General features: G+C 41.3%; 1 protein-coding gene and 1 long non-coding RNA gene across 3 annotated transcripts in view; one reads left to right on the plus strand and one right to left on the minus strand.

The window, feature by feature from the left end:
* Window positions 1-25,619, plus strand: part of MYRFL (myelin regulatory factor like) — a 128,108-nt gene that overhangs the window by 102,102 nt on the left and 387 nt on the right. The window contains exons 16-25 of the mRNA XM_055085208.1: window positions 2,840-2,925; window positions 5,485-5,559; window positions 5,643-5,695; window positions 5,817-5,996; window positions 13,029-13,091; window positions 13,748-13,835; window positions 15,856-15,930; window positions 18,786-18,906; window positions 19,230-19,304; window positions 19,447-19,845. Coding sequence (XP_054941183.1) covers window positions 2,840-2,925; window positions 5,485-5,559; window positions 5,643-5,695; window positions 5,817-5,996; window positions 13,029-13,091; window positions 13,748-13,835; window positions 15,856-15,930; window positions 18,786-18,906; window positions 19,230-19,304; window positions 19,447-19,533 — 903 coding nt within the window. The 3' untranslated portion in view covers window positions 19,534-19,845. The remainder of the gene's footprint in view (window positions 1-2,839; window positions 2,926-5,484; window positions 5,560-5,642; window positions 5,696-5,816; window positions 5,997-13,028; window positions 13,092-13,747; window positions 13,836-15,855; window positions 15,931-18,785; window positions 18,907-19,229; window positions 19,305-19,446; window positions 19,846-25,619) is intronic.
* LOC114486412 (uncharacterized) overlaps window positions 1-25,619 on the minus strand; it is a 60,282-nt gene that overhangs the window by 30,554 nt on the left and 4,109 nt on the right. For both annotated transcript variants that reach the window (XR_008617541.1, XR_008617540.1), the window contains one exon: window positions 9,223-9,742. This is a non-coding gene — a long non-coding RNA (uncharacterized lncRNA). The remainder of the gene's footprint in view (window positions 1-9,222; window positions 9,743-25,619) is intronic.

The following is a 25,619-nucleotide window of genomic DNA, read 5'->3' on the forward strand; positions in this document are numbered from 1 at the left end:
GCCAAGGTCTGGGAGCTGGCACCAGCTTCCTTGAAGGACTAGGTGGGACTTTGTTAGGGAGGAGAGTAGAAGTTAAGGCTGAAAATATAAGTTAGGCTCAGTTTCTAGATCACCAGTTAAGGAGTTCATTTGGCAGCCATGAAGACTTTTTGAATAATAACAATAATATCTAAGTTGTATAGTGTAGCCTTTCTTTACAGACAGAAAAGGGAGGCAGCATGGCATTGGGGTTAAGAGCACAGATTCTGGAACCAAGTGTTTTTTGGTTCAAATCCTGGCTCTGTGACTTACTAGCAGTGTGATCTTGAGTGAGGAACTTAGCCTTCCTGGGACTCATGTTTCCACATCTCTAAAATAGGGATGATAACAGTACTTGCCTTATAGAGTAGTTGAGGATTACTGTGAGGTTAAATAAATTAGTATACATAAAGCACTCAAAAGAGTGTGTGGCACATAAGTGCTATATAAGTGTCCACCAGTATTTAGTATTTTCAAACCCACTATTTCAGTGATTCTCACACTTTGGCATATATCAGAGTCTTCCAGGGAGCTTGATAAAATACAAGTAATGGTGGTGTTTTGCTCTCCCTGTACTATCTTTCTAGGAGGTTTTGGCTATTTCTCCGAGGTTAACTTTCCCTTCCATACACCAACCCCCCTAGGTAACCTTTATTCCTCAAAGCCTCCAAGATCCTTGGAGCATTGAAACACAAATGTATGGGTGGAGAGTGGTCCACCTGGGTTGGGTGGGGGCATTAATGAGCAAAGTGCTGGTTATGAGCAGTTGGTGGGCTTTATCTGATGGTGAGAAGCCTGGCTGGGCCAATGCTGGCCAAGATGATGCTCGTTCTGGAGGAAGATTAAGGTCTCATCCAATCCAAAGGGTTCCTCTCCTTTCCTTCTCTTTCTTTACTTCCAAGAGGTAGGTGGGTGATTCCTGCTGTGTGTTGATGATTGGGGCTAGGTGAGAAAGACCTCAGGGTTCGAGTAAAAATTCACTGAGTACGTGGAGGAGAAGGGAGAGAGCCTGCCTCCCCCCACAATTCAGGGTATTATGAAAATTAGTAACATAGAGGTCAAATGGATCATACTGAATAAATGATGTATCATCTCAATGAGTACATTTCTTTTAAAATTTATTTATTTATTTATTGTTTTAATCGGGGTATAGTTGTCTTACAATGTTGTGTTTGTTTCTACTGTACAGCGAAGTACAGTTCCCTGTGCTATACAGCAGGTTCTTATTAGTTATCTATTCTAAACATATTAGCAAACACAGATACTTTTTATTATCTCACTTCTTACAGATTCACAGCCCCCCACCTCATGCTACATGGAAACCTATTGAATCAGAATTTTTCAGGGCGTTTAGATTTTGTAACAAACTCCATAGTAATTCTCATGCAGACTTGAACTTGAGAAACATTTCTCTGTTAATCAGGTCCACCCAATAACTCTGAAAGGTAGGCAGGTATGATTTTATCCTTCCTATTTTATTGATGAGGAAAATGAGGATCAATGACACTTAGATGACTTGTTCAGGGCTTGACTCCAGGTCTGACCCCAGGTCTTAGGCCATTTTCCTATACGAGGTCAAAGGATTTTGAGCAAAAGCATGGAGACTTAAAATAATCTGGCAGCTTTGGGGAGTAGGTTGGAAGGGGAAGCTCTTATCCTAAGATTAATACTATTTAATTCTAATCAATTCAACAAATTTTACTGAGTTCTTTCTTTGCACAGCACACTATTAGGATGTCCTCAAAACTGTTCCAGTGGGATGTAGGAATGGTATAAACCATCCACTTCTTGGTATTCAGAGTGGCTTCCTACTGCACTTATGGATGACTCAGTTATGACAGCCCTAAAATTTGGGTACTTGTTAGAAAGGGTGTGGTTAATCCCCCCCACCCCCCGATATTACATTGAAGAACATTTTCTTTATGCAGATAACCTGCCCAAGAAATTCAAAGACCAATTTTAAACTATTTCTTAACTACCACCATCCTCCAATTCCCTTCCAGTCCTGTACCCCCAGAAGGAAGCAAACATAATACTCTCTATTGCATTAGTAGGAACCTCATATTTAAGGAGCACCATATTTAACTGGGCAGAAAGCCTCTCATATCTCCAGCGAGATTCCTCACCAGTTGCACAGCTGTCTCTCCTATGGTTCTTGGTTCATTCCTTATGTGCAAGTTTTTAATGCCAGTATGTACCAGTCCTAAAGGTTTGTCTCACTCACTTCCTAGAGAGTGTAATTTACTTATTTTCATATCCCCCTATAATGTTGCTCACAGTAGTGCTTAATGAATATTTGTTGAATAGATATAAGAATAAATACGACATAGGCCCAGAACAGTCCTCAAAAATAGGTGGCAGCATTGGAAAAAATTGTATATGATTTAAGGAGTAATTAATAGTATTTCATGCCATAAAAATCTTTTCTACAATTTGTCATGCTGCCTGAAGTTCTTCCATTGGGATTTATTCTATTATGTCTTGAAGACTTTTTTATTTTCAAAAGTATCCTATTAAAAGAAATGGACCTCTGGGTTCTGACAGTATATTGTCTGGTAGGTCTTCTCTCATAAAACTTCAAGAAAAAGCACTAAATGAATGGCACAGACAATTGTCCTGCAGGGAAGAGAGAGTGTAGCCTGGAGTGCCAAGAAAAGGGAAGAACTTGGCTTTGAAAGGACTTTGTTTTCGGAGGCAGCGAGGAGGAGGGAGATGTAGGCTGAAGGGAGCAGCGAAGATCCCCTGGGGAGTGAGTCTTCAGGCATCCTTCTCAAAGTTGGCATCACTGATTTTTCATTTCTCATTGCTGAATTTTTTATAGGTTTCTTTTTCAGGAAAAAAACAGTCGTGTCCTAACTGGGTTTTCCAGACCTTGGTTATAACTCTCATTGCTGTGATGGCATTTTGGTAAGAAAAACATCAGTGTTGTGCTATGTCAAACTCTTTTTCTCTTCCCATCTTCCTTTTCTCACACATGAACTGGGGACTGACTTTCTATTTACTTTGAAGACAAGGAGCCCTTTAAACCAGGCATTGGCCTTTGATTTGGCTTAGAGATACAGGAGCCCTTTATAAACTCATACTTTGAAGAAAAGAAGCACAGGCTTTCTACTCTTAAATATGAGATGAAGGATGATCTTTTTAAAAAATCAACTTATATTTTTTACCAGCTCCCTGTGTCTTGTGTGAGTGTGTGTGAGTGTGTGTGTGTGTGTGTGTGTGTGTGTGTGTATCTTTTTTAGTCTTGCAAATAACTTTCTCAAAATCTTTGCTCTCCTTCCTATCTACTTAGGCGAAAAGAGTGAGTAAGTAATCAGGTACAATCCACTCTCCCATGAATATTCATATTATTAGAATTCTTCTGGATTTTATACCAAAAGAGACTAAGATTACCCCAAGATATGCAATATGATGAAATTGTAGCCAAATGTACTAAGCAGTTAAAGCAAATAAATACATTTGCTATGCAAGCATCGCATGCCTTTTGACTGCCATCCCTCCTTCACAGGGAGGAGGGGTCATCCTTTACTGGGATGAGGAGTCTTTATCAGGTCTCTGGTCTGCTGCTATGACGGCTCCTCAGCCTTTGAGCCCTGGTCATCTTTCCTGTGTCCTCCTCGCCTTCTTGTTTTCGGTCTGTTTACATGGTGGAAGGGGTATTTATCTATCCTCCAAAAATGCTTTGTTAGTGTGGAAAAGGACTAGCTTCTGGGCCTTGTCTCAGAGGAGACAATTATCCTCAGAGGCTAAGTAAGGGATGGTCCCAAGGATGCTTCCAGTTTCTTGATCCAAAGCAGCTTCTCAGTTATAGGAGACATTGTGGGTCTCTCTGTACCCTTCTCTCCCCTCAGCATTTTAACTTTTCACTTGCTACTGCCCACTGCAGGAAGCATCCCCAAGTATTTGACACCACTACATAGAATTCCCAGTAGAAGCTGGTGTACTTTTCTCACTCTCCTAAGTGAACTTGTCTTCTTCTGGGATTCCCAATTCAGGAGAGTGTGAGCATCTACTTTTCACAGACATGCTTAACATTCTCTGGAGACACAGATTCCCATGAAAATCCAATGCAAAGCTTATAGGAAGTCTAATTTTGATATGAAGAGACTGCTTTTTAAATGTGCTTATCAGATCTTACAAATTCCAATGTTGTTGACCTCTAAGACCAGAAATGGGAGGTATTGGGCTTATTGTCTTGTTTCCGCCCTGTGGTGTACCTGAGAAGGGTCAAAACCCTAAAGAAGCAGATGTCCATTTCATTCTATGATCCTAGAAGTTGCCCGGGCCATGCAATGATGCAGATGGCAAACAAATCAGAAAGAGTATTTAAGGATTAGTAATACGGAGATAAAAAATGGGGAATGTGGGAGAACAAAGTCAGGGAGACTGGACCACAGCAAGTAGTTGCCAGGGCGATGCCACAGATTCTGTCTAACGGCATCTTTGGAGCTCAGCACCACTTTTCCCAGGCAGGGCTGTGCCCACTGGGCAGTAACCAGCTGCCACTGAGAACACTCTGGGGATCCTTTCTTCATGAGCAGAATTCAAATGTGTGGCACATTTCTTTGTGTATATTTAATGATGGTAAATCCACTACCTTTGGTGGGGAACAAGATATCAATACTAATGAGGAGTTGAGTCTAGAGAACCAGATGTGACATCAAGCCGGCAAGAGGTCAAGTTAGGTCCCCTGTGTCAGGCCCAGAACATGGCGGGATTGTAGAGGGAGTTCTAGAGACACCCTCGAAAGAGGAGAATGCTGAGTGTTTGGATGTGTGAGCAATATTGGGAAGAGCTTCCCAAAGCTCAGGACCTTTAAGGTAAGCTTCCTTTTGGCTATATAAGTGCTGATAATTGGGGGGAAAGATACACTCATTATTTTGAAGTCATGTAGTGTGGAAATGGATGCTTTATTGTACTTTTTTCCTTCCTCTGTACAATTTGGTGTATTGTGCTCTGAAAAGACAGGCAGCAGGAAGATGTCAGAAGCTGCCAAAGGGTTTGGCATCTACTGCTGACTAAACCTGTGTGGCCTTTCATTTCCCAACACCACAGTGTGGACGCCCTCCACCAGGGGGATATGAACTTTGCTCTGAGTTTTTCCTGCAAGGAGCAGAGGGCTGCCTCCAGTGATTGACATGCTTCCTCCTGTAATCTTCCACTAGTGACAGACGTTTCTGAGACAGCTTGCCAGGGCCAGGGGGCTGCTTTGTGGAAAAATCCATCAGCCCAGAGTAGCCAGGGAGCCTCTGAGCTCCAGGAAGATCGGGGGCTTTTTCTCACCAGGGCTGAGAGGCAGAACTGTGCTGGCTTCCATGGTGCTTCTGTCAGCCCTGGCTGCCCGCCCCCTCCTCTCCCATCTGTGTGGCCTGGGAGAGGACATCTCTGGCCAGCTGGTTGTGTGAGATATATCTGGAATCAAATCTGCCACATAACTCTTTCTTTCTTTCTTTCTTTTTTTAACAGTGGCTTGACAATAGTCTCCCTTTACATACTTAGCTTAAAAGAGCAAGACCGATGTATCCCAAGTCTCCCTTCGAGGTGAGAGTTCCAGTCTTGTTTTCCTTTGGGGAGAAGGATTCTTGAAGGCCTTTTTCATTAATTATTTTGTTCTCCTCCTCCAGCAACCTCGCCAGCTCCCAGGATCCGGCTCTGTCACCCACAGCTTCCCCCTTGGGTAAGATCGTCACATTCCTCACCCTCAAACCCAGCCTGGGTTTCATGTGAATTGTCAAGAGAAGAACCAGCCTTTCAGGTTAACCTTGTCACTTTCCTCCCCTCTGTCCAATGCCTTGCAGCACCTAATACATCTCTGGCAACCACACAACCCCCCTTCCAAGTACCAGAGATCACTTTCTGTGAGATCCTGCCATGTCAGGAGACTTATTGCTGTCCCATCTGGGGAACAAGAAGAGTCCTCTCAAGCCCTGTGCAACGACAGCCCAAGGAGAAGGAGCCCCATCAGAGGCCATGGGCAGGTAAAGAATGTTCAAAGAGTAACAACTAGTGCTTTGAACCTGAGGTTTTTCCCTTCTCACTATTTACTTGGATAGTCTGTTAATGGTTCCACTCCTCTATTTGGGGTGGCAAGATCTTTGAAAACACAAATACACAAACTTGTAATCACTTATAATATTGAGTTCCCCACCCAGGGATAAAATTTTGGTTGATTCAAGTGACAGGGTCTCATTTGTTCATTGCCAACCAAGATAGTAATAGTAGCACAAGAGAAGTAATTATGTGAGGATGCGTAGATCTTTTGGCTCACTTAGAACTTATAAAATGATGTGGCATCTGGGCTCTCTGCCCAAACCAAGTAGGGCAAAATGTAAAAGGCTTTGAAGATTCTAGTGAGTTCAGGGCAAGCTTTAAGTCCCTGAAAAAGGCTTCCACTTTCAGATTATCTTCTTCCTCCTCCTTGGGACACACACACACACAGACACACACAGACACACACAGACACGCTGATGCTCTTTAAGTAACAGAATTTTCATGTTAAAAAATTTGGGACTTTCCTGGCGGTCCAGTGGTTAGGACTCTGTGCTTCCACTGAAGGGGGCACGGGTTTGATCCCTGGTCTGGGAACTAAGATCCCACATGCTGCGCGGCCAATAAATAAATACATAAATACATAAATACATAAATAAAATAAATTATGAAAACTTGATCAAGGACTAAAAGTGTAATTATCTCTGTAAGATCAAATACTATACATCCCAATGTATACTGTTATTATTTTTTCTAGAAATCTCCTTTTGTATACACACATTTTAACAAGTGTCTAAAATAATGATGATGATGATGCTAATAATAACAATACATACATTTCAGTGTGACTTATCAATTAAGATGCTGTGGTAACAACAACTCCCAAATCACTGTGGCTTAATGTGACAAAAATTTATTTGACTCTCTCTATATGTCAAATGTCGATCAAAAGAGGGATCTTGTTCATCATGCCATTCAGGACTCAGCTTATAGAGACTCCTCAGTACATATTTCCACAGCCTCTATGAGGTGGTAAGAGAACGGGGCAAATTGTGCACTGGCTCTTACAGCTTCCATGTGGGTGTAACACAAGTCACTTCTGCTTACATGTTACTGGCCAAAGCAAGTGACATTGGTCATGTCTAATTTAAAAACAGTTGGTGAAGTGCAGACCTAACACATGCCTGGAAGAAGATGAGCCAGAATATTTTTGAGTAGACCTAATGACTAATGACATGTAGACTATGGTCAGTGGTTGAAGTTTGGAGGCAGAAATGTAATTTCCTTTGATATTATTTCATATTCGAGGCTTGAATAAATAACTTCTACAAATCATCATCATCAGCATCATCAGTAACACCACATAATGAGGTATTACTATTGTATGCAAGGCACTGTCATAAGTAGGCTACACGAGTAAGTCCTTTAGTCCTCACAAGCTTGAAAGATAGGCACTGTTATTATCCCCTTTTTTTTTTTCCAGGGAGGAAGCTAAGGCACAGAGAGTTTTCCCCCACACCTATAGGAGGCAATGCTTGTAGTGTTTTTCTCATGAAAGCAATTTTTCATTGAACTTGGGAACAGATGCATCACTCTAGAGTGAGGATAAAAGTTCAATTTGAAGGAAGAAATTTTCAGTTTCAGAGATCATATCCTCAATAGTTTTAAATATGGAAAAATCCAATACTGTCTCAGAAATGCCCCAGAACCTTCCTTCCCTTTTTAAAGCACATGGAACCTTGTGGCTGGTAACCCTTTTCCTCACCTTGGGAGTCCACCTTGAGGATACTGGGTGTCATCTTCTGAGAGCAGTGCTCAAATGAGACCATCTGACCCATGTGAGGTAGATAACAATCCTGAACAGGAAGAGGTTGGGAACTGGCCCAATCTTCATTTTCAGAAAGTTTTTTGACCCTTGAACAAATTCACTCCTATAGCAACCAGCTCTTCACATCAAGGGGATATTGGGAAGAGTAGCCCTTATCAAACCACATGAAGGTTTATTGCCATCTTCTCTGGGACAATGAGTGTCTGCTCATCTTATGTTTCCATAATGATGAGAGACACTGAAGAGACTCCTGAAGAAAGAAGATTTGCTCCAAGGTGTCTGGCTGTGTCCTCCTAGACACAACTATCAATCAGCTTCTCTGGCTAAAAATGGAGTTTAAATTCTGCTTTATCAGGCTCTCTGACACACTGGGAAAGTTGTTTCCCTCTCCCCTCTTTCACCTTGAGAAAAAAAATGGAAAGGATTTAAATGTTCTATTTACTATAACCTTCAGGAAACTTGAAAACTCTGGGGGATTTAGAGTCATAGAAGGTCAGAGAGCAGCTACACCAGTGGCTCCCTGACTTTTTGACCCCGAGATTATGAATCCATTAACTTTTACAATTATGTGACTGAGAAAGTATGTAGAGGGAGAATGTAACTATAAATTCTGTTAAGCTTTTAATCGAATTATTTTTGTTAATTCAACAGCAACATTTGAAAAATGGTACAAATCTATGGGAGAGATTTTTACTTTTCAAGTCCACAGCCAACACCACAGACCCCTTTATGTAATCATCTGGGATTCCAAAGTCCCCAGGTCAGGAGAATCTCTGATTTATACCAGTTTACCCATTTTATGACTGATGAAATAGAGGCTCAGGACTTTGCTTAAGATTCTGCAGTGAATTATGAGCAAAGTAGAAACAGAAATCTGGGTCCCCTGTCCCCACCATTCTGCCTCCACTTATTTGGGCCTGGTGTGTGCATGTACCTGGGATCAACTCTAGAAGATGCAGAAAGTATCTACTCTATGGCTCTAGAAAGCCCTTTCAGCACCCTCTGCTCCCTCCCCTTTGCCTATAGCCATTAAAAAAAAATGTTAGGGAAATATAGTTGATTTACAATGTTGTGTTAGTTTCAGGTGTACAGCAAAGTGAGATAAAAATATTTATAAGATTCTTTTCCATTATTTGTTATTACAAGATATTGAGTAGAGTTCCCTGTGCTATACAGTAGGTCCTTGCTGGTTATCTATTTTATATATAGTAATGTGTATATTTTAATCCCAACCTCCTAATTTATCCCTCCTCTCCTTTCCCCTTTGGTGCTATAAGTTTGCTTTCTATGTCTGTGAGTCTCTGTTTTGTAAATAAGTTCATTTGTATCATCTCTTTAGACTCCACATGTAAGTGATATCGTATGATATTTGTCTTTGTCTGACTTACTTCACTTAATGTGATAATCTCTAGGTCCATCCATGTTGCTGCAGATGGCATTATTTCACTCTTTCTATGGCTAAGTAGTATTCCGTGGTATGCCGATAGCCACTGAGATGTTGTCCCCGGTGTGGGATATTTCTGGGGGCCTGAAGAAAAGCGTTTCCTCCTCTGCTGCTGCTTCATCTTTTGCCTCTGCCCAGGGCAACATATAACATCAGGGTTCCTACATCCAAAAGAAGAGAAAACCAGGCAAATATTCTTTTCAACAAGATGTTTCTGAGGCATTTAAGACCAATTACAAATTTAAGAATAAAAATTGTTTAATTAAAAAAAACGTAGGGCTTCCCTGGTGGCGCAGTGGTTGAGAGTCCGCCTGCCGATGCAGGGGACACGGGTTCGTGCCCCGTTCCGGGAAGATCCCACATGCCGCGGAGCAGCTGGGCCCGTGAGCCATGGCCGCTGAGCCTGCGCATCTGGAGCCTGTGCTCCGCAACGGGAGAGGCCACAACAGTGAGAGGCCCGCGTACTGCAAACAAAAACAAAAACAAAACAAAAACTTAGACTAAGTCTCAGTGAGGTGTGGAGTAATATCTAATAGCAAGCCCCAGAACACATTTATGAGCCTCCTTCCTGAGGAGTAAGACTACTAGTAAAATAAGTACAGGGAAATCAGCATTTTTATGACATGCTGAGCTCAAGCCATTATTCTTCCTTTGGGCCTAAGCTGGTTGCTTAAAATGTCTTTCAGAAAGGTTATCCCCTCTTCTTACACTTAATAAAAGGTTTGCGTAAGACTAATAGGAAGTGGAAAGTGGGTATTTCAAAATATTCAGCTTCTACTCTGAGGAACTGAGTGTGATGCATCAGATTTTAATCTATGGAACCAATAAAGATTTAAATAGGCAGCAGAGTTAGATATTAAAAACTTAAGAGCCTGTGGGAAAAAGCATCAGTGGAGTTCTACAGATTTGGTAAAGACTTTTAAAATCTCACAAAGCAAAAGGCATCTGTAATTCATGCTTATTTTGATTTGGAGACCAGACCTCTGAGAAGAGTCAATGTTTGAAAGAAAATGTTTCCCTGTGTTAAAGGACTCAGTCGTCGATTGGTTCGGCTCATTGACTTTTTCTTGGCCTGAGCCTGTTTCAATCATGAAAGAAAAAGGTATCCAACATGTATTGGGACTCAACCATCAGCGCAGTTTTACAAGTAGTGCAATACACACATTCTACCACAACAGGATATACTTTGGTTGGACACCATCTTAAGTCTCTCCTCTCCAGAAGTTTTTAATTTAGTTTATGGGGAGATCTCATCTGCTGATTGTGAAATATATCTCCAACTTTACGATGGAAACCATTGGGAATGTATATTAACTTTATAGGGAATATTGCTGGAAGGCACTTGTAAAATGAGAGCCACCCCTGTATGACTACAGGAGAATTTATGGTTTTCCAATAACCAGCCTTTCGGAATTGAATAGTGTTGCCTCAGAGAAGTGACAAAGTGGAGGTGTTTTACAGGAGACTCAAAATTTATTTCCAATCCTGCTTTTGAAAAGCCATTTTCATAATTCTAAGCTGCAAGATTATCTCTCCTCAACTTCACCTTTGTATTACTGTTAAAAAGCACTTTATCCCATTAGATGCTAAATCTTATCACAGGGTTCTACGTCTCCAGGAACCCAGAAATACACTTCTGTGGAAGTAAGGCAACTCTGTAGTTCTATTGTCAGACTTTACAATGACCTTTTTCCTGAAAATTCAGCAGGAAAATAGAACAAAAGGTAGGGAAAGAAAACAGACAGGATAGAGAAGTCGGGTTTCCCCTTCTCTTTATGCCTCATTTGCCTTGTAAATGAGCCTTCTATGGAAGCAGTCATAAGCAAAACTCATAGCAGGGGACATGTGCTCGAAAATTACTATTTGAATAGCTGGAATCCAAGAAATCTGGAGGCCTTTTAGACAGTACATACATTTTTAGGTAAAGGGAAATATTCAATTTTCTAGAAAATCACCATATATCAAGGTCCATTTCTTCTTAAAGGGAAGCATCACGCTGGGGAGGAATTTCAGGAAACTTGCCTCGCCTTCAAGTTGTCTCACTCCCATTTGCTAACAGGATGAAGAAGCCCAGCTCCCCGAGTCCACTCCTAGCATCCCTCTGCACCCATCCCCTAGGGGTGTCTCCTTTGAGCGTGGAAGAGGAAACATTTTTCTAGAAGATACATGATTGGCTTTCCCTCCTCTCTTCCTTCCTCTTTCCCTGACTCTCCTCCTTCCATCCTTCCACAGATATGTAGTGAGCCCCACAGTTGAGCCTGGCATTGCCTTATGTGGGGATACAATAGGGAACAAGATGCAGTCTTCCAAAAGCTCACAGTTAGGTTTCTAGACAAGAAAACCAGCCCTTCCACTTAGTGTGAGAAGTACTAACCCAGACAGATACTTAGGAGCGACTAACGCCCAGAAGTCTGCACCGTTGCTTTGCTTTCTACCCTGAAATTCCATACAGAATCTTGTTTTCGCTCTTGTCTCTTTTTCTTTCCCATGAAAGCAGCACATATTGTTTTAACTTATGTCTCTTTTTAAATAAGGTTAACGTCTTTGTGTTTTGCCCAAAATTATATTGAAAAACATAGATATTGTTTAATGAAAATGAAGGACTGCGAGTACATATACTTGAGAAAATATCTGCAAATTTAGAAACTAACTGCAAAACTTTAAAATTATTTTGTTAGGTTTGCTTAACAACTCACTAAATGGTTGCTTTTACCATCCACTTTAAAAAGATACATTTTTTTCCCATAGCCTTAACAACAGTCATCTGAGTGGTTACCTTTTCAATATTGCTTTTAAAATGCCTTTTCAGCTCTGATGGGTCATAACCACTCCCCTGGCTTCCTTCCCCACAAGTGAGCTCTGGCCCCATACCAGTGATTTGAGTCCTCTCCTCAGCTGGCTGCAGCTCAGTTTTTAACTTAAGCTCGCTTTTTTCCTGAGTGGATCACATTATGCTTGGAGTTATAGATGATTCAAAGAATGTTAGTAGAGGTTCCCTATTCTGGAGATTTTGAGAAAGGGCAAAGATACAAGAAAAGTAACAACCCGGAGATAATGTGCCCTTTGGTACAGTGATAGAGAAGGTATCACTGATTGATCACCACTTAGAGGATTCGGTAATAATACATGCCATGGCAGTGGAAGGGGGGTAGCTGTGAGCTGCAGTGATCTAATCCGGGATGGTGTCTTAGTCGGCTGGGGTTGCCATAACGAAATGACACAGACTAGGTGACTTAAGCAACAGAAATTTATTTTCTCATAGTTCTGGAGGCTAGAAGTCCAAATTAAGGTGCTACCAGGTCTGGTTTCTTGAGGCCTTACTCCTTGGCTCAAAGATGGCTGCTTTCTCTCTGTGTCCTTACAAGGTCTCTCCTCCATGCAAGCAGGCCTCTTCGTGTCCTAATCTCCTCTTCTTATAAGAATGCCACTCGGATTGGATTAGGGCCCACACTAACAGCCTCATTTTAATTTAATTATCACTTTAAAGGCCCATCTCCAAACACAGTCACATTCTGAGTTACCAGGAGTGAGGGCTTCATGCATAAGAACTTGGAGGACATAATTCAGTCCGAAACAGGTGGCTTTTTGGAGAAGGGTGACAGTAAACTAGCTCTGTAAGAAATGGCATAGGGATGTGATGGGTTGAAAGGTGGGGGAAACATTCAACTGACAGAGACAAACTAGGGCACACACTGGGTTTCTTCTCATCCTGAACAAGCTTCAAGACTGACAGACCTTTTTCCTCTTCAGGAGACAGGAGCACATCATTCTTGGCAGGACAGGCGCTAACCAACCTTGACTGGGGGAGCGACTGTAAGTTTATATTTAAGTGACTCTCTTCTTCGGTTTTGTGGAGCCAGCAGAATACTAACAAGCTGTGAAAGCATTACTGGAGTAAGGCACAGGGACGGAGGCTGCACTCTGCCACAAACACCCGTGGGATTACGTTTCGATAATCGACGCCTGCCTAACCATTAAGGAGGCATTAGAAATGGTTGCGTACCACTAGGCCTTTTGGTTGATCTTCATGGATTTTAATAATTTATTTGAACTTCCTGCTCTCTTCTTCTATTTTTCTGCTAAATTTTTAGTTGGTTTTCTGTTTTCTGATTTTTGTTGAATCTTTCTTTATTGGCCAGATTGCATATAACATTGCACTCTCCATTTTCAATAAATTTCAATTTAGTAGGACTTCCACGATCCAGGCATTCTTTTGGATGTTATGAGGCTGTCTATTGGAGCTTGTTTTTTTTTTTTGTTTTTTTTTTTTTTTTAGTTTTCTTAAAATTTACTGTAACAACAACAAAAGCCTTCTCCCCTTTCTTCTCCTTTTTTTTCCCCATTTGAATGCAAATGGAATCCATTTATCTAGGAAACTCTTATTTCACATTCTGTAGTTTGGAGCCTGCGCTGGAGCACAATGCCCTTTTTCTCTGCAGAAGAGTTTACTTTATTTCTTCTCAATTCAGGGATTGATACAACCATCAGTTCTATTCAGATTATGGAAATCCAGCAAATAATAGATCATCGGTATTGCAGTAGAAGCCTCCAGTGCGGGTGGGTAAGCCTCCCCATTATCCCCTGATTGTTTCTGGAATTTACTCAGGGCTCTGTGTTTTTGAGACTGGAATGAAAGCTAATGCTATCCGGTAAAACCGATGTGTGCTTACATTGCCCCTTAAGTGAAAACACATTTGTTGCATGGTGGAAGAGGGAATCATAAAATGGTTGGTATTAGCAAATGTCAATAAACCACGGCTCCAAAGATTACAGTCTCCTGGTTTAATGGGTGAGTCCGAAGCTAAAAGCTTAGGGGGCAGCTCTGTGGCTGACTCTCTGAGGCCACATACCATAGGCACAGAGCTCTTAGTTAATTTTATAGAAAAGAAAGACAGTATTACCGACGGCTCCAGGTTATGAGTTAGCTGACATTTGTATATTTTAATAACAAGGGATATCATTATTTTAATTTATTTTATTTTAATATAATTTAATTTTAATTGAAAAAATGTAGCTTATCCTAACCTTTTCAGTTAAGAGAAAAAAATCTGGGTACTGCAAAAATTATCAGTAATGTTCATCTCTAGCATATCGGCTGCATCAAGGTAACAATGCATCTAGACGCACAGAGGGCAAGCATAGAAGCTTCAGCAAACACTATATGCAAGTTGTAGGCATTAAGAATAAGGAGTTATTTTTCTTTATTTGATCAGTATTTACTGGTTTAGTTAAGCCCGCTAATATTTAAGCCTGCTAGGTTAAAGGCAAGGCTGTGTATTTTGAATTGGTGTTACAAATCCTACGGATTCTCAGCCTTATTTCTTTTTCAGCCTAATGTACCTTAGGCTTCAGGCTGATGGTCCTGACTTTTGAAAATAACCTGTATGGTGCTTTATGATTTGTTTATGACCTTTACATTCATTAGCTCATTGAATTCTCACAAAATCACATGAGGTTGGTCTTATCCCCATTTTGCCGTTACAAAACTTGAGGCTCAGTGAGCTTGAAAAAGTCAGAGACAGACATAATTGGTTTGGTAGAATGACGTGATGAAGAGTGAGATGATTTGGGTTCAAATTCCAGCACTTTGACAAGATGTTTATTCTCCCTGCATACCTGTTTCTCATCTGTAAGATGAGGATACTTACTAGCTAAGGAGTTGGGTTCCTGGAAGGCACACAGATGTTGGGAGGCACATAGTAGGAAAAGAATTCTATTTACCTAAGCTTCCTCCAGTAGGACAAAGCCCTCCTGATCCCAGTTCAGATCGATTGCTTTTATTTTTGCTTTCTTATTTTTAACAACCCAGTTTAATATTCATTAATGGAAATTTAAAATGATTGGTTCTTTCCCCCATTTATCTGGTTTTAAGTTATTTCTCCATATAATTCAAGGGATGGCCAGTCATAAGAACTTGTATTAGATACAATAAGCCTTTTTGCTAGAGTTTTCATTACAATATGGATCAATGGAACTCCCCCCTTTCCCCAAGCATCCCTCGTCAAGGGCGGGAGGAATGTCTGTATAAGCATTTCTGTCTTGCAGTTTTCTCCATTACTAAATGGTAATTAGGACTATAATAACTTTAGTTGATTCCAGTTCTGAAAGTACATGATATTTCCTGCTAATGTTGCCTAAAAGGGAGTGGTTTACTGTAAAAAAGCTGGTATTTATTATTTCCAATTTTCCTTTCCAGAGAGATTGTTAGTTTGAGGACTTTGCCTCATTTGTCTTCTGAAATCTGTATCTCCTTAAGGGGAACTGAAGTCATTTCCTATTTGTTTAGTTTTGTGCATTTGGTCTGGGATTTGACTTTCTGTCATTTCTTCTGTGTATTTTTAACAAACCATAAACCTCTGTGGTATATTTCATATATAGTAAGATCCGAAAGAGATCACTTTGAAATTTGACAGGTATGTCTTTGAAAAACATGAAACTATGCCATGTTAAACTTGATTTTCTGTATCTGTTACATATTATAGAATATTTCACAGTTTACATAGTATACAAAAAGTAGAAAAAAGCCTTTTGAACCCTTTCCTGAGTATTTTGATTTGTGTTTTTTTTCCATAATTAGGTCTGGAAATTACAATTACCGTATTCCTGTTAATAAGTACACACCCACCAATGTCAAATTCTCTCTGGAAATCAAGTAAGTGCATAGCTGTAAAAGACAATTCTGTTTTTATCATTATTTGAATAACAATACTGAATTTCCTTCACAATTTGATCAATAAGTTAGGAGGTGGAAAGTTATCAGTTAAAGAATAATCAATGGTTGGGTTGAGAGTTAGGCCAGCTTGAGGGAGGGGTTTTCAGAATGAAGGTTGGGGCCTTCCAGGCTCCCTCCAGTGGAATGGAAAGGCTCTGTGCTGTATACTCATACCTACAAAGTGACAGTGACCCTGGGTTTGATGCTCTCAGACTGCCCCTGGCTGTGTCCCTTTGAATTGGGGTGGGAACTAGCATAACAGTGTGGCCCTGACCCCTGGGATATGGGGGGCTGCACATTTTTGTGAGCTTCTGGGAGCAATGCTAATGCAGACACCACCCCCTTCCCCCAAGGGAGTTGAAAAAAAGAAGTCAGAGTTTGGAGGTGGGCAGACCAGTGTTCAGATTTTGTCTCTGTCACTTACTAATTCTGTAATCTTGGGGAAACCACTTATCCTCTCTGAGCTACTGTTTATTCATTTATAAGATGTGTTTGACATTATACCATAACAAGGAGAGCTGCTGTGAGAATCACAGATAATAACAGTGAAATTAATAACTACCATTTGCCGAGCACAGACTATATGCCAGACACTCTACACTTTACTACTGGGTCATATAATGCTCTCAACAACCAGCTGAGGTTGGTATTTTTTTTTCTAGTTTATATTTTTCAGATGGGAACACTTAGTTTAGAGAGGTCAAAAAGCCTGTCCCGAAACTCATTGTGAGTAAGTGGTGGAGCTGGGTTTCAAATCAGCCCTTCCTTTTAACCATCACTTTCCTGCCTCCCCAGTGACATGAGATATTTAAGAACATTGCCCCTTCCTGGCACATAGCAGGCACTTCATATTATGACTGCCTTTCCTCCAAAACCCACAAAACTCTAATTTAATCTATTTTATCAGCTATTTAAAATAATTATGGTACTTTAAGACTTTTGCAGAAATTATGCAATGATACTCACCATGAAGATAGATGGTGTTTATTTTGTGTCTCTTGATGTTAGTTTCTCCTTTGTCCCTTCCACATTTCCTCTCTTCTCCCTTTCCTTTCTCCCTTTCCTCTGTCCTCCCCACTTTCCCTCTGCTTCCCCAGTTCTGTTACTCTTCCTCCCTCAGTCCCTCCCCCCTCCCCACCCCATCTCTTCCTCTGTTTCACTCAGACTTCATAGTCCTTCTCTCATCCACTTTGCTTCTACAATGAGCTAATGACACAAGCCAACTGCTTGCCTTGGAAAGGTCTGTTTCAAGCAGCTAAAATTCCATGACTTAGAACCCACCATATTTACAGGCAGAGCAAAAGCTAAATGTACTATTCTCTAGCACTCCCTGAGCAACCTGGAACATTGTTTCCTCATTCGTTCCTAGCTTCAATGGAGGGAAATAAGTGAAGTGGTATATCCTCTGAAGTGGCAGGTCATCTTGAACCACTAAATCAGGCTTTTTTTTTTTTTAATTTATAAATTTATTTATTTATTTATTGGCTGTGTTGGGTCTTTGTTGCTGCTTGCGGGCTTTCTCTAGTTGCGGTGAGCGGGGGATACTCTTCATTGTGGTGTGTGGGCTTCTCATTGCAGTGGCTTCTCTTGTTGCAGAGCACGCGCTCTAGGCATGTGGGCTTCAGTAGTTCTGGCGCACGGGCTTAGTTGCTCTGCGGCATGTGGGATCTTCCCGGACCAGGGCTCAAACCCGTGTCCCCTGCATTGGCAGGCGGATTCTTAACCACTGCGCCACCAGGGAAGCCCCTAAAGCAGGCTTTTTAGATTAAGAACCATTTCTTTCTAACATGGGTGATCTTAAAATAACACATATACTCAACTGAGATTGTAGGTTGTCCCACTTGTGCAAAAATATTGTTTCCAAAGACAGATGGATCTCATCCTCTTGATGATGATTCTTGGGCCAGCCTCCAGAGAAGAACCATTCTTTCTGACAGGTCTTCCACCCTGATAGCTTGAAGGGCTTATAATTCCTAATGGGGCTCACGTACACATCCCTACCTGTGTTTGCCTCTCTAATTCAAACAATACCTACCCAGAGCAGGAGTCTGCAGAATCTGAAATCCTGGAAACTTCAGATGGAAGCAAATTCAGCTGCCAGTGAAAACAGAAGGAATACATCCAAAAATTATTTAAAAATCTAGGGAGATAAGAAGTTCTGATGTTGAGGTGATTTAAGTCATGAGATTAGGTTTTAGAGACTGTCATATGTTACCTCAGTTTTAGTTTTAGTCAGTTCCAGGCTACTATAACAAGAATCCCATAGACTGGGTGGCTTAAACCACAAACATTCATTTCTCACAGTTCTGGAGATTGGGAAGTCCAAGATCAAGGCACTAGCAGATTCGGTGTCTGGTGAGAGTCCACTTCCTGGTTGATAGGTAGCCGTCTTCTCTCTGTCCTCACACGGCAGAAGGGGCAAAAGACCTGGGCTCCTTTTTATGAGGGCACTATTCCCACTCATGAGGGCTCCACTGTCATGACCTAGTCACTTTCTAAAGGCTCTACCTCCTAACACCATCACATTAGAGGTTAAGATTTAAACATACAAATTTTGGAGAGGACACAAACATTCAGTCCATAACAGTAGTCATCTGAGATTGAGTTTCTGTTATAATGAGATGTGAACTAGTATATTGGCATCCGTGAGCTTTGTGTAATAACATGCCTATTTGGAACTTTGAATGGATTTCCAAGTTATGTTCCCATTAATCCCTCTTCTTTTCAAGATGTTAGCCTAGTGGGAGCTGGTAACTTCTTTTCCATTTGCCCTTTCTTTTCTTTGTCTCTTGAAGCACAACAGAGCCATTGATAGTCTTCCAGTGCAAGTTCACCCTTGGAAATATATGTTTCCATAGTAAAAGGGAAGCCAAAGGCATGCAAAGCCACCAAGAAGTCTCCCAGGAGATGACACAGGTAACGTTTTCCAGCTCCTCGGCATTCTGTCCCCATTCTAGAAGAAGTGTGTCTACAGTTGTGGCACAGCCTCTGTTCCTCACCGAGAGAGATGCCATGAGCCACAGGCCAATGTTTCCCTTTGCTGACTGATCACAGGGCTTTGTTCAGCATCTTCTGTGCATCCTTCAGAAGCTGCAGACTTTTCCAGCAACACCATCAAAAGCTGTTGTCACAAATACCTCTCCTACAGCAGTCAAGGGAATGCTTTTTCAGCCTATGTTCTTTCCAACTGAGTGTAAAATATAGTTATGAAATGGATCTCTCTTTCATTCATTATTTAGGGATATCAGCACATTTGGAGCCTCCCTGCAGCCCCATTCTTTGACAGCGCATACCATTTCCGGGTAGCTGCACCGGTAAGCTCTCTTTTTTTCTTTTTCTTTTCAGTGAGAAAGAAATGGGCCATTAAATAAATAAATAGATAAATAAATAAACTTTAGCTACAATTAATTCTTACATTAATCATCCTCTCTTTTCTTTTCCCCCTTGTTCTGACAGGATTTAGCTGACTGTTCAACAGATCCTTATTTTGCTGGGATATTCTTTACAGACTACTTCTTTTACTTCTATCGACACTGTGTCTAATTTATTCAAGTTTGTTTGGGGACTTTACCAAAGAAAAATACTCAAATACAGTTAACGGAAATTTACAACCTCTTGCAACTTCTTTCTTCTCTTTGTAAAACATTCACATTTATTGCCAAAGGGCTTTTTCCAGGCTTTGGCTTCCAACAGTTTTGAGACATTAATGAGGAGAATAAAGTGTTTGCTGGAACTTGAGATAATGTGGTGTTTGATTTTGCCATGACTATGAGGAAAACGCTTCCTGGAGTAAACAGCACTGTTGGATTTGAAAATACTGCTTCTGCTATTAAGGAAGCTGTGAAGTCAAAATGGGTAGGTTGAACTTTACTTTGTCTTACTGTATCTCAATGCTTTTGAGAAAAACAAAAAGGCCTATTTCAGGCATGTCAACTTGGACCCACTAAACACAGACTCTTGAGAATTTGTGATAACCATATGTGTGTTGGGAGGGGTGGGTGGTATCTGATGCTGAGCTCACATTTAGGCAAACTATTGCTACGTGTAGGTATGTGTGTGTGCACGCGCATACATACTACGTACACTAGCGTAGAGAAGGTAGCTTGCTAATAAATTGGGTTTAAGAAAAATAATTGCAGTTCTACTTTGTAAGGTTTGATGGATGCTAACTTTCTGTATCCTCTTGGGAAGCACTAGCCTGTGACAAGTCCTTTAAGGTAACCCAGTCTAGGCTCAGATAGTTGCATTTGATCTTCCAGTTGTCATTGATTTGTTGTTCTTCCTCTACATATAAGGGGTTCTCTTACAGAGCATTAAGACCCATTTCCATTGTTTATAGCTGAATTAGCTTTGGCTATTTCTACCTGGTTCATGGGTAGATTTGTATGCCCCCTTCCCAACTTAGAAGAGCCGGAAATCCTCTAACTGGAGTGTATCAACTATATCTTTTATTTTCTGTATTCTGATGTTTTGACGTCTTGGGGTCTTGCTGACCCTCACGGAACTCCACCTCCCAGGGTTAGCCAGTTCCTAGAGATAGTAAACAACTTGCCCACCAGCGATTTTCAAATACAAACCAGCCAATCCGGAGCTCACACTCCAACCACCTCCTTTATCAAGTTCTCATACTGGGGCCCACTATCCACCTGCCCTAATCACTCCAGGGCCATGTACCAGACAACTAGGGACAGCCCCTATAGCCCAGAGCCTGCTACAATTACTCAACTAGTCAGTCCTAAGCCTGTTTCCCCCTGCCTCACCTGTTCCTTCCGTGGAAACCACAATAAAGGCTTTTGCCCAAGGTTGCTCCTGACTGACACTGGTGCTTCCCAGTGTGGTCCCCCAAGACGTGGCATGTCCCCTCCTCTTGGCAACTGTAACAAACTCCCTTTTCAATGGTGATCATCTTCTGATCTGTTGACCTTCCTATACCTTAAAATTTTCATTAATACACTATATTTTAGGACATGGCGATTCAAGCCACTCCAGCTCTAGCTTCAGATAGCAGGGCTGCTGAATGGCTTATCTTACTGTTGGCATGTGTGATACTGTAACTTACAATAAGAAATGTATATTTGATTTTGTCCCCCATTCCTGGCACAGAGCTCCTAAAACCTTTGGAATTCCCTAAGTGCTGAGAGGGATAAAGGTGTCTTTTGTTTTGTTAGTGAGGTGACATTTGGATGGCACAAAGGGATGGGAGCTGGTTGCCAGGACAACCAATCAATCATGTGATTAGAGGGTTTGAACTTCCAGTCCCACCCGTGACTTCTGGGGAGGAACAAGGAACTGGAGGCTGATTTCAATCACCAGTGGCACAATTTAATTAATCATGCCTATGTAATGAATCCAGAGTTCAGAGAGCTTATGGGTTGGTGAACACGTGGCGATTTGGGAAGACTGGCAGCCTTGGAGAGGGCATGGATGTTCTTCACCCTTTCTCTGCCCCTAACCCTGTGTACCTCTTCCATCTGGCTGTTCCTGAGTTATATTCTTTTATAATAAACATAGAATCTAGTAAGTAAAATGATTCTCTAAGTTCTGTGAGCCACTTTAGCAAATTAATCAAACCCAAAGCGGGGGATGGGGGCAACTCTAATCTATACCTGGTAGGTCAGAAGCACACATGATAACCTGGGCTTGCATCTGGCATCTGAAGTGGGCGGGGTGGGTGGGGGGGCGTCCTGTAGGACTGAGCCCTTGACCGGTGGAATCTGCAGCTGTGCCCCGAGAGACAGTACGAGAACCGAGCTGAGTTGATGGACACCTCACTAGTGTCTGAGAACGGTTTGGTGCTGTGCGGTTGAGACTCCTCCACACAGTGGAATTGGGTCCCAGAACCGTGTTTAGCCTATGAGTCAAGTAGGATGAGGCAGTTGGATATTTTTTCGCCCATTACAGTGGTAATCAGTAGGAATAAGTCCCCATTTCCTTATTTTCAAATGTGATTAAACACGTACCACATGGATGGAAATTACAAGAGCTATTAAGAAAAGACATGTTCCTTACTGACACAAAAGGCATTTCGCAATAACTTAGGGACTCAAAGGTAGTTTAACCCAGTAGGAGCTGAGACTTTGGAGCCAAACAGTCCCTGCCTTGGTCCTGAATCCTGACTTTGTGTATCCTTGAGCGAGTTACTTAACTTCTCTAAGCCTCAATTTCCTCATTTATAGAAGAGGACAGTGAGTATCTGCAATAGATAGGATTAAAAGAGATAAAATACGTAAAGCAGAGATAGGCTGTAAATAAATATAAGCTGTTATTGTTATACAGAACAGAATAGTTATAAAGATTACAGTGGGATAATTAATTAAGGGACTGAGTAACTGAACACTCACACACACGGAGGCATTCCATCAACTGTAAAAACCAAACTGCAGATAGAGCATAGGCATGTGTATTACATGTTTATATTTTTTCTATATTTGGAAAATTGTTTTCCCTTTTACTAACAGCACAGCCTTTTAAAAAAAATAAACTTATTTATTTTATTATTTATTTTTGGCTACGTTGGGTCTTCGTTGCTGCGTGCCGCTTTCTGTAGTTGGCGGCGAGCGGGGGCTACTCTGCAGTGCGTGGGCTTCTCATTGTGGTGGCTTCTCTTGTTGCGGAGCACAGGCTCTAGGCATGTGGGCTTCAGTAGTTGTGGCTCGCGGGCTCTAGAGCGCAGGCTCAGTAGTTGTGGCGCACGGGCTTAGTTGCTCCGCGGCATGGGGGATCTTCCCGGACCAGGGCTCGAACCCGTGTCCCCTGAATCGGCAGGTGGATTCTTAACCACTGCGCCACCAGGGAAGCCCAACAGCACAGGGTTTGTAGAAACTTAAATAAGGTAGTTAATTCTTGGGAGTTCAGGATTCCTCCAGTTTCTTAGCTTCAAAATCAAACTTGGTTCTCCTGAATTGTAGTATCAGCCTGTCCCAGCATGACCTCAGTCTAGATACTGGAGTTGCCACTCCATTTTTAAAATAACATCCCAGGGGCTTGGTGTAGGAGAGACTCCATTAATTTGACTCTTCTACTGGTAAATATTGGTCAGTAGCCAAGTTACAGGAGTTCTTTTCGGCACATAAATCCCATGTTCTTATTCACTCACATATGTTCAGGATAATATGGGGGTTTCAGATATCTAGTTGAGTAATGTTGCCTATAAGGAGATTTCTGTAAAATGAATACTGTTTTCCCACTAATCCATAAAAAACTGAAAGTCTTTTCCCCACAGAAAACTTACTACAGGAGATGTGTTGAAAGACTTCAGAATGAAAGGATTTAAGACAGTGAACAGACCTGTGGCAATCTATGGCTTCTTGGAATCAGTTAGGACTAGAATAGACTTTGCTGTAAGTTTCTTTTTGTATTTACAGCACTTCTCCAGTTGTTAGATGTCCACTGTGGACCGGGCTGCTTCAGGCCAAAAAATTTTTCCTTGTGCCAGAGAATTTTCTGAATTTCTACTGGAGTATTCCCAAATTCACAGGATTAAAATGTCTATAAGAGTATTCCTCTCAAAAGCCCATAACCCCAGTCTAATCATGAGCAGAACATTAGACCAATCCCAGACAAGGGGCATTTTACAAAATACCTGACCAGCACTACTCAAAATTCTGGAGGTTACCAAAAACAAAGGAAGTCTGAGGGGACTTACCTGGTGGCGCAGTGGTTAAGAATCCGCCTGCCAATGCGGGGACACGGGTTCGAGCCCTGGTCCAGGAGGATCCCACATGCCACGGAGCAACTAAGCCCGTGCGCCACAACTACTGAGCCTGCGCTCTAGAGCCGGCCACAACTACTGAAGCCCGCGTACCTAGAGCCCATGCTCCACAAGAGAAGCCACTGCAATGAGAAGCCCGCGCACCGCAACGAAGAGTAGCCCCCGCTCCCTGCAACTAGAGAAAGTCCGCGTGCAGCAACAAAGACCCAACGCAGCCAAAAAAAATAAATAAATTTTTTTTTTTTTTAAAAAGAAGTCTCGGAAATGGTCATAGCCAAGAGGAGCTTTTTAATGTTTTTTAAAAATTTGGCCGTGCCACATGGCTTGCAGGATCTTAGTTCCTGGACCAGGGATCGAACCTGGGCCCACAGCAGTGAAAGTGCAGAGTCCTAATCACTAGACCACCAAGGAATTCCCAAGAGGAGCTTAAAAAGACATGGTAACTAAATGTGGTGTTCTAGAGGGCACCCTGGAACCACAAAAGGAGATTAGATACAAACTAAGCAATTTGAATAAAGTGTGGACTTAATAATAATGTACAGTATCAATATTGGTTCATTTTCTGTGACAAATATACCATACTAATGTTAAGATGTTAATAATGGGGGAAACTAGGTGTGGGGTTTATGGGAACTCTGTGTACCAGCTTCATAATTTTTCAAAATAAATCTAAATTTGTTCTAAAATAAAATTATTTTAAAAAAGTAAGAAATGAAGTCCATAACAGCTGGGCTGAAATATCACATGCTGCCACAAGGCGTCATTTGTGATAACATGAGTTCAATTCTGCACATTAATTTAATTAGCTTCCAAATACCATAAAGAATACTATATGATATAAAATATAAATACTATAAAATATACAATAACACATAACAAGATTACAACGATTTTTCTTGAGTTCTAATACAGGAACTCAAGCTCTGTCAGATTTTTTTTTTAAACTACCACACCATAAAAATTCACTTAAAACAATTAGCATGTATGGGTTCAGACCTCCAGCATTTAAAAATAAAAACATTTTGTAGAGCTCTTAACCTACCTCTTCTTCCATTTTTATTTTTATTTATTTTTCCTACACAATTTTTCAATTTCAACTTTAGTGGCAGATTCCCAACAACACGTTATTTGAGTCATGAAACTAAAGATCCTCAAGAGAAGAGCAACAAAGCAATTCTGTTGGCAGTTTACAAACCCCCTCTTACTGGATTCTCACAAGAACCTTGTGATGTTGGGAATGAGGGGAGTTACTCAGAGTTCCCCACTCTACAGATAAGGAGACTGAGGCACAAATAGGTTAAGCAAGGATAAGAGGTGAGCCAGATTTTCTGGTGTTAAATTAATCTACTTGCACTATATACATATCTTACTCAGCGTGGGCTGTCATACAAAATTGAAGATTGGGTGGCTTAAACAACAGGAATTTATTTCTCTCTGTTCTGGAGACTGCAAAGTCTAAGATCAAGCTGCCAGCAGGCTCAGTGTCTGGTAAGGGCTGTATTCTTGAGCTGAGATAGCCACCTTCTCACTGTGTCCTCACATGATCTGTCCTTAATGCATGCATATGGAGGGAGGGAGAGAGAGAGATAGAGAAATCAAGTTCTTTGGTCTCTCTTTTTACAAGGGCATTAATCCCATCATGAGGGCCCTATCTTCATGACCTTGTCTAAACCTAATTACCTTCCCCAAATCAGATCTCCAGATACCATCACACTGGGGACTAGACTTCAACATAAAACCAAGCAGAACCCTGAAGGGGCCTTTCCAGGGACAGACCACCCCCTTATCCCTCACCTCTTGTTTATAGAAAAGCTTTAGCCTCCTAGGCCTTCTCCGAGTTCCAAAGAGCAAATTTAATCAGAGAAGTGAGAAAATGAAGAAACAAAGGAAAACAGTCAAGCAGACAAAAATAATAGTT

This window comes from Physeter macrocephalus, chromosome 6 (genome assembly GCF_002837175.3).
Source record: "Physeter macrocephalus isolate SW-GA chromosome 6, ASM283717v5, whole genome shotgun sequence".
Lineage (NCBI taxonomy): Eukaryota > Metazoa > Chordata > Mammalia > Artiodactyla > Physeteridae > Physeter > Physeter macrocephalus.